At 39.4% G+C, this 9,165-nt stretch overlaps 1 protein-coding gene and 1 long non-coding RNA gene across 2 annotated transcripts in view; one reads left to right on the top strand and one right to left on the bottom strand.

The window, feature by feature from the left end:
• clip2 (CAP-GLY domain containing linker protein 2) overlaps positions 1–5,393 on the bottom strand; it is a 31,076-nt gene extending 25,683 nt beyond the window's left edge. Inside the window, exons 1-2 of the mRNA XM_013908858.1 lie at positions 5,274–5,393; positions 1,123–1,336 (exon numbers count right to left, since the gene is read on the bottom strand). Coding sequence (XP_013764312.1) covers positions 1,123–1,336; positions 5,274–5,383 — 324 coding nt within the window. The 5' untranslated portion in view covers positions 5,384–5,393. The remainder of the gene's footprint in view (positions 1–1,122; positions 1,337–5,273) is intronic.
• Positions 3,989–4,703, top strand: LOC102200904 (uncharacterized). The gene is made up of 3 exons (XR_311510.1): positions 3,989–4,039; positions 4,180–4,448; positions 4,539–4,703. It is a non-coding gene; the product is annotated as an uncharacterized LOC102200904 (long non-coding RNA).
• Positions 5,394–9,165: the final 3,772 nt, after the last annotated feature.

The following is a 9,165-nucleotide window of genomic DNA, read 5'->3' on the forward strand; positions in this document are numbered from 1 at the left end:
TTTTGGACGATAACAAAATTCAAAATATGGGGATTTTTAAATATTTGGATAAAATTATTTTGCAGCTGAGAAGTGAGATGCTTTGCCAAGCCTAACAGGGATATGGGTTTTATATGCGTACACATATGAACCCTGTGGTCATGTTTACTTACTGACTTTTAAAGGGATCATTTTAGGGAATATTCTCATTTGCTTGCCTGCTAACACTTAGATGAGAAGAATTCTGCCTCTCTCATGTCTGTATGGTAAAGATGACTCCATAGATAGCAGTCAGTTAGCTCAGCTCAGGAGCATGTAATTAGCCTGGCTCTGTCCAAAGGTAACAAAAAATGTGTCCACCTCCTCTAAACTCACTTGCTACAAGTTTTGTTTTGCTTAAAGTGGACCTGCAATGAAAACTTGTGGTTTGTATTAGCTACTGTGCAATAGTTAAGGCTATTTCATTTTGTTGCCTCAATGAGGACAGTTATTTGAGTCAGCAGTGCAAGCTGAATTATAGCCAAAAATCGACAAATGGGATCATTCACTGAAGCATGCATTGATTAGGGTAAGTATCAATACAGCAGCCCCCGACTGGCATTTTAGCGATACACTTTCTCTCATCTATCTATCAATCAATCTAGAGATTTACATAACTATATCCATATATACTGTTACAATATATCCAAACTGTTAAACATATGTGAATTAAACATGTTTCAAACAGCATGAGTATATAAATATAAATCCTCAACATAAGGTTTTCACCATTTTTTCTACTCTTGGCTCTGGCTGATGTCAGCTGGCAGGGATTTCCTTATATGGTCATTTCAGGAAGCGACAGCCCCACACACATGCAAAATATGATAATTTTTCTGCTCTGCAAGTTTTTAAATCTGAACTTTCACCTTAAGCCACTTGTGTCTCAAAAGAAACATGAAGCTGAACATCAGCCGATTAGGTCCACTTTAAGCTATAAAGACGACAAGACATCAGGACTGGCTGAGACCTCAAAGGAAGCTTAGAGACATGAGAGTGGTGTCGACCTTCTTATCTAACTGCGAGAAAGAAAATAAGTGCATTTCCCGCCCTCAAATCCACCCACTCTAAGGGCGGATTTGAGGCGCGCTGCAGTCGTCTTACCAGTCCAGCACGGCTCGGACGTCCACCTACAGAGGAGGCCACCGAGCTGACTGAACTGATGGAGGAACTGCTGGGGCTGTGGGCCAGAGAGGAAACTCCCATTGCCACCCGCTTGCTCTTCTTAGCCTTCGCCGGGCTGGTGGAGGGGAAGCCGATGCGGATCACTTTGTGGACTGGAGCAAACAAGCCAAACTTAGGGAGACACTGAAAGTATCTGCAGGAAGAGAAGAAGGGGGAGATGCAAGAGGACGAGGATATTATTTAGAAGTCACAGAGCAGCTTTACAGTCATGTATCTGCGATAGGCTTTCAGTTTTCTCAATGTAGAGAAGGGAATTTTTGATAAATAGTAACAATATTTGAATATATTTTAATATTTGGTACATTGGAAATTTGTCTTATAGCTCCTGCAACATCATTTAATTGGTTTGTGAATAAAAACAGAAATAAAATAATAAACTAAAGAGTCGGGAGGCCAGCTGCATCACACAGTACATCGTAACAACCTCCCAGCATGAAAAATGAAGACGCATGAGTAGGGATGGGTACCGGTATCCGGTGCCATGATGGCACCGGTTCTGACATAAATGATAGTAACCAAACCGAAAAGCAGTGCACATTTCGGTGCTTTATTTCGGTGCTTTTTTTTCCTGTCATACACTTTGAATTCTAGCCAATCATTTTACGTTTGCGAGGATAGTAGGGGGGTCCAGGTACGTACGTTCTTTTAGAGCAGAGCTACAGATTAAAAATGCCCAAGACGAGGCGGTCAAAAGTCTGGCTGTACTTCACAGCAAAATATGCAAACTCAGCAGCCTGCAACAAGTGCTTTAAAACAAACAACAGAATTAGAATGTATAGAACAGAGTTTGAATGAAAGCAACAGAATTCTAAAACAAACAATAGAATTTGAATAAAAAGAGTAGAATTAGAATGAAAACAACAGCATTTGAATGAAAACAACGGAATTAGAATGAACAGACCAGAATTTGAATCAAAACAATGGAATTTGAATGAAAACAACGGAATTTGAATGAAAACAACGGAATTAGAATGAAATGAATAGAATTTGAATGAATACAACGGAATTACAATGAACAGAACAAAATTTGAATCAAAACAATGAAATTAGAATGAAAACAACAGAATTTGAATGAAAACAACGGAATTTCAATGAAAAAACGGAATTAGAATGAACAGAGCAGAATTTGAATCAAAACAATGGAATTAGAATGAAAACAACAGCATTTGAATGAAAACAATGAAATTTGAATGAAAACAACGGAATTAGAATGTACAGAACAGAGTTTGAATGAAAGCAACAGAATTCTAAAACAAACAATAGAATTTGAAGAAAAAGAGTAGAATTAGAATGAAAACAAAAGCATTTGAATAAAAACAACGGAATTTCAATGAACAGAACAAAATTTGAATAAAAACAATGAAATTTGAATGAAAACGACAGAATTTGAATGAAAACAATGGAAGTTTAAGGTGATACTGTGCAAAGGAGGTAACACCTCAAATCCGATGAAACACCTGGCGACGCATAGCGTTTTTTTTAAAAGCCGTATTTGATAGCTTGCTGCGAGACCTCACACCGAGCGCATCTACTGCGGGTGGGTTGCCTGTTATCGGACTCGGAGTTAGCAACATCCCCCAAAAACACGAAGAGGAGAGTCCTGGCCCCTAGCCCTGGCAGTGTAGCAGAAATGATGACAGATGATGATGGCAGCAGCAGCCATTCTTCATCTGCGTGAGTAGCCTAATGTTGTCCGTGTGTAATTTACATTGAGTAGGCTAACCACGTTATTACATTAATGCATGTAAGGTGAACTAGCAAACATCATCATAGTTACATGCGGCTGTCTTCTTGTTTGATGGCAGATACTCACTTCACCCTGGCCAAAAAGGCTAAAATGACCAAAGAAAAAGTGGAAAACAATTAAAAATGAGAGGTTTTTGGACAAAGTTTGTGTTTTTTCCATTGTTTAAGCACTGCTTCCAGCCAAGAGTGATACCATATATGCCCTCTAGCTGCAGAAAAGGCTAACATTGTTATCTTTTTACAAAAAAAACAGCTGAACATGAGAGGTTTTTGGACCAATTTTGTGTTTTCCATTCTTTAAGCACCGGTTTGAGCACCGTTTAAGCACCAGCACCGTTTCAAAAGTACCGGTTTAGCACCGGTATCGGATAAAACCTAAACGATACCCATCCCTACGCATGAGTGACAAACACTGCAGTTCCTGAAGCGGCCACTTGAGGCTCAATCCTAAAGTGACTCATGTTAACATGGCCTCCCGTGTTTTAAGGCCCGCATCTATAGCATAAATAAATACACTTATAGCCAGGTACCAGAAGCAGTTTTGTTCTCTATAGCTAATTCCCCTGCATGACAAGTACTGTGGTGTGAAAAAGTGTTTGCCCCCTTCCTGATTTCCTAGTGGCTTGCATATTTGTCACGCTTACATGTTTCAGATTATCAGATCATCATAATTTTAATATTACACAAAGAGGGATTTTTTTTATATAATTACCCCTTTACATTTCTTTAGTGTGTAAAGTTTAAGAAAAAACATTTGAAGTGGCGCCAGCTAGCTACGAGCTAGGCCTCCGCTAACTTTAGTCAATCTAAAATATGTTTATGTTATTTTTATGAGATTATCTGTTTGAATTATATATAATATGACCTGCTTTAGGATTAATTGTACTGAAAGATAACAAATGGGTCTGGTTATTTAAATCCTAGTATTTTGTCTCTGTTACTGTTTTACGCTAACTAGCTGGTATCTGCAGTTTGCTAACAAAACTAGCTAGAATTTGAGCTAAGCTAATAACTTCTTTTAGATTCAAAAAGCCGACATGGTGACAGCTGCAAAGTATCTGTTGGATTTCTTTGTCATATATAGAGGACAGTGAGTATATTTTCATTTACCTGCTCATTAACTAACAAGGAAAAGAACATTAAGTTACAGGAATGCAAAGACTTTTCTAACCTTTCTTTAAGTATCTCTAGCTAAGAATTTATAAGGCTTTGGGTTTTTTGTTCTTTCAGATGGAGAACTGCGCTGCCCTGTGTCGTTCCGTTGAGTGGAGCTGGTCTTCCTGGGTTTGAACTTCCACGCCTGCTGTAACTACGTTATTCTCTGCCAGTTCATTGCATCCACAACGGTGGTAACTTGTCTGCCTGAAGCCTTTTACCTCGTCTTTGAAAAGTCATCCCTTGAAAAGTGTATCCCTGAGGAGTCAGGAGCTCACAACCAGGCTCCCAGTGGATTCAGGTACCACCCTGCCACTCACGCGCCCTCACGCGCCCGCCCACAGGTACCCTGTCCCAATCTCTTTTCTCCTGCATTCTCAAGTCAGACCTTACCTGTAAAAAAAACCTCACCTGTAAGCTCTCCCTCTCTACAGACACCACCCAGATTCACCAGCAGTGTTCAGGACGCCCCCATTTCCTCACAGTCTGTCACTGCTCAACACTCACTCGCAAACAAGACTTTATAGACTTATAGCCTTTATATTGGTCACAGTCTGATCTTTGGGTCCAAAAATTATAAAATTATGACAGATTTAAGAAACAAGACAAACACGCCTTTGTTGTGTTTTTATTTCATGCTGTAGTGTTATTTTTCCCTCTAACTACAGTTTAATGGAACACGTGGTTTTGGTTTTATCGCCTCACTGTCCATCTATATTTGATATTGGGTATAATGATATAAGTATTATTGTATAATATTTATAACTCAACAAACTAATAACCTATCCAGAAAAATCTAGCATAGATTGCTACTGGATCCTGAGTATCATTAAAAAAATGTTAGTTTTAACTCTAGTTTGGCTCTAAAATTCCACCAGCACTTCAAAATGCCTGGAACTACATTTCAAATGTTTTAAGACATTTCCCATGATTGAAAGGGGGATGATGTGTGCTATGCGGGCTAAGCAAGAGTCTGAAGGAGTAAATATGAGGATGAAAAACAGTCCAGAGCAGCTCTGAGCGAGAAGGTCGAACTGTTTCGTTGAAAAACAGATGACAGCACAAACAGCCGAGCGGACAGATCACCATCCCTCCCCTTGATTTCCTTTTAGGGTAAGAAGAGAGCAGGAATTTGGGGATCTTGAGGCATGCATAGTGTTTGTATATACCTTGTACCAGCTACTGCACCATCATTCTTCCCCAGAGGCTCATCCAGCTCGACCCCACACCATTCGCCCTTAGCGAAGTCTGTCTCCCCCATATAGCGTATGACGCCCATCTTCGAGCCCCCAACCTGACAACAACAACAAAGGGAAGAAATCAGTTACACTTAAATACAAACAATTCAATACAAAGTGTCAAATTGTTGAGTTTTACACTGTCTTTAACATCATAATCAAATCTGACTCTATGTAATTTCACACATCAGTTCCCATAATCCCTTTTGCCTCTGTAAGATAGAGACCGTTGCTATTGATGCGCTCTCCTTTCTATTAACTTATTTAAGATGCAGTTGAGTCAGGAAATATATGGATCCTTTACTTTTTTCAGACTTTATTGTAATGGAGCTTTCATTTTAAATTCTAATCGGTGCTACAATTTACAGACTTCCACTAAACGCAGCACATGCAGACTGTCATTAAGTTACACTTATGGAAAGAGGACACCTAGAAGGAGAGAAGAAGAGTCACAGTAAGCAGAGATCCTGGATTAACAAAGGAAGTTAAAAACAATCATTGAGATACCCGTTATCTCTGACGGGGGGTTTAGGTTTAGGTCAATAAATGAGTCATTTATGAAACAATGTGTAAGGTTGTCTTTTAAAAGCGGATCATCAACTGTTGTTTGGGAACACTTTGGATTTACAGCATGTGCAACAGTCCAACACAACTATTTTACTCAACTGCCTGAAAACACACCATAAACTGCAGGACAACAAATGCATCGAGGAAAAGAAAAACGATGCACTAGCTGCTAACGTGAATTTTACAAAGTCGCCTCAGAAGTCTGCAAAGATCCACTGAACACGTTCATGCAATCATTAAGACATTGCTTATCGTTAAGTGTCCAGTAAACACGGTAACGAAGGCTTCAGGAAAAGCGTCAACTTAACGAACAAAAAACATGTTATCGCATCAAACAAGCATCTAAAACAGCGAAAACCCCGCGCCAGTGGAGGGACACACAGCTGTTGAGTATTTTGCTACAAGTTTCATTCACAGTTTCATTCACAGCCATCGATGGTACAATGAACAGAGCAAAAGAGAATATTTATATTTGTGTCTGAAGATGTTTTACACGTGAAGATGAAAGCAGTGCCCTGTTTCTTGAATTTTGTGCTCAGGTTTAACTTTAAAAGCTTCTGAACAGACTGGTCGAGGTGTACTTTTTTCTCTCAAATATCTCTTTTCTAATGATGGCCTTGAACTCCAGTGCTGGTCAGGCTCCACATCACAAACACAGGATGCTCTTCTAATGAGAAATGTCAGCAGTTATGGCCATGACGGTGTAATTTTAGCATTTTCTGTTCAAGATGTTCCTTCCTGCGGTCGAGACGGTAAATGTGTGGGTGTTGGCATAAGCAGGGTCTCTGTTTCTGTAACGTAGAGATGCACACAATAAAAATTAAGCTCCCTGTCAAACTGTCTTACCTGGACACTTGAATATAGAGAAGTGGTATGCTTTTGGGGGACATGTATATTCTAATAAGCGAAAATGTCTGCTGTAGAAACAAAGGCACATAAATAACCCAAAACAAAGTTAAAGCAGAAGAAAAGTACACAAAGTCTTTCTATCTGCACAGCTGTGACACTCCACTACCTCAACCTAATTTTTGGGGGGTCATTATTTGCCAGCACACACCAGTACTGGACCTACATCTGTGAGCCAGAATCTGTTCACTCTGATCGATCTGTAACACGATGTGTCTGTTGCAGATATTTCTGGATGTGTACAGTAAGTGAACATGCTTTTAGGCTTTTGTTTGCATAGAATTTTTACTCTCCTGTCATTATAAATATATTAAAAAAGTTCAAAGACAACACTCAACACAAAAATCCTCCAGGAATCCAGTTTGTAATTATAGAAGTCAAAACAGAAACGTTTCCGTTCTGCTTCCATCAGCACCTAACCTTGTTATTTATTCACTTTCAATCGTTCGGCTAATCAGCTGTTTGAACTTACTCCAGAAATGAGATATTTGACTAGGCTAACTCAATACATGTAAACTCTGCTTCACTCACTTCTCTCAATTCTGTATTTTCCAGTCAGAAAAAAGTAGGTTTCCTGTGAGGAAGATGATCTAAACTGATGGCTGAGGACTGTCCTTCACACATGGTGACCACATTTATGACAAAAACCATCACAGACGTGCACAGATACTCAGCATTTAAGAGGAGAGCCTTTAAAGAGAAAGCACACACTACAGTCAGAGATGACAAAAGCAACATGGTTACATTTTATTCATCTCCTTTGTGTTAATTTAATTTATCTGAATCTCCATCTGTATCTATTTACCTATTGTTCGATTACAATACTCCCATTCCCAGTGCACTGAACAGGTGGAAAAATGCTTAGAGCAACAGATGCTTCTGTATTTATCTACAATTTAAGAATCGTAATTGTTGTTTTGGAATCCATCAGAGTCTCTTATAAAATATTTTTACACATGGCTGGATTCAGCATGAAACAGAAGACAAGGACAGACTAAAATAAGGCGTGGTGAGTCACTCCTCTATTGTCAAATTAATATTCCACTCCTGAGCTGACTCTGTCCTTCTCTTAAACCACTGAGGCCAAAGTGGAAGCTGTGCCAAGAAAGACTGTGGTGTCACAAGTTATTAAACCGAGATGGTTTGCTGTCTGCTGGGGTGCGTGATGTCTCAATGACTCTGTGTTAAAATGCCAGCAGGGCCAAAGCAGCCAGTCAGCATAAGCCCCAATCTTGGCTCCTCTTATTTTCAAAGTCATCTGAAAGCTTCACTCCAAGGTATTCAAGATAAAACTGTTCTACACGACTAAATCCCAACATCAACGAGGAACTACTCTTACTTTTTTTATGCCACATCATGATGTGACACGAAAAGAATCCATTTACCCCAAACCTCAAGCAGCCGCAGGAACAACTTGTTAAAACACAATAAATGGTACAACAAACGTATACCTGACCGCAGCAGGTTTATAGAACTTCGGGAGCAGAAATTAGCATCAGGGTTAGCAAAGGCTAAAATTATCCCAAGATTCATTAATGAGCTGAAAATATGTGGCAATTTAAGAAAAAGTTCATTTTTAATTTGGTGGCAGCAACATGCTTTAAGTTGGGACTGCAGCAACAAAAGAGTGGAAAAGTAAACTAATTGGCAATTGGCAGCAGGTCAGTAACATGACTGAGTATAAAAAGAGCATCTTAGAGAGGCAGAGTTTCACCAGTTTTAGAAAGAAACTGCAACAATTAAACAAATATTTTTCATCAGTGATTCAGAGAATCTAGAGAAATCCCTGAGTGCAAGCGACAAAGCTGCGCATCTGTACTGAATGTCTGTAATCTTTAGGCCCTGCAGGCAGCGCTACGTTAAAACCAGGAGTGATTATGTCATGGAAGTCAGTGCATGGACTCCGGAATGCTTCCGGTCTATCACTGTCTATCACTGGCTGTCTATCATGCCATACGTGAACATGACCATTACGCAGCTATACTTAAAAGTTATACTTTTACTCAAAAGTTGCAGGGAAAACACTACCTAGGCTGCTCTTGTTCTCACCTTTGAGTCCTGGTGAGTCAATACACTGTGTATAGTTCTGTGTCACTACTTTTGCATACTGCAGCCAACACCTTGTAGCCATATATTCACACTTTGACTCAGGTAATCTGTCATCAGTGACAGTAACTCTAATTTTGCAAATTTCCTTGAAATATCAAGATATAGTTTCGAAGCTGTATTGCTGCAACAATAACAACCTGGCACCTGCACATTCTGATTAGCATACATATATTCACACCTAGAGCACACCTGCAGACCTTTTCAACATGAAAGTAATTAGATCATCATACAAGCTGGTTAC

The sequence above is a fragment of the Pundamilia nyererei genome, unplaced genomic scaffold (assembly GCF_000239375.1).
Source record: "Pundamilia nyererei isolate P.nyererei 1_Seehausen unplaced genomic scaffold, PunNye1.0 scaffold00015, whole genome shotgun sequence".
NCBI classification, from domain to species: Eukaryota; Metazoa; Chordata; class Actinopteri; order Cichliformes; family Cichlidae; genus Pundamilia; species Pundamilia nyererei.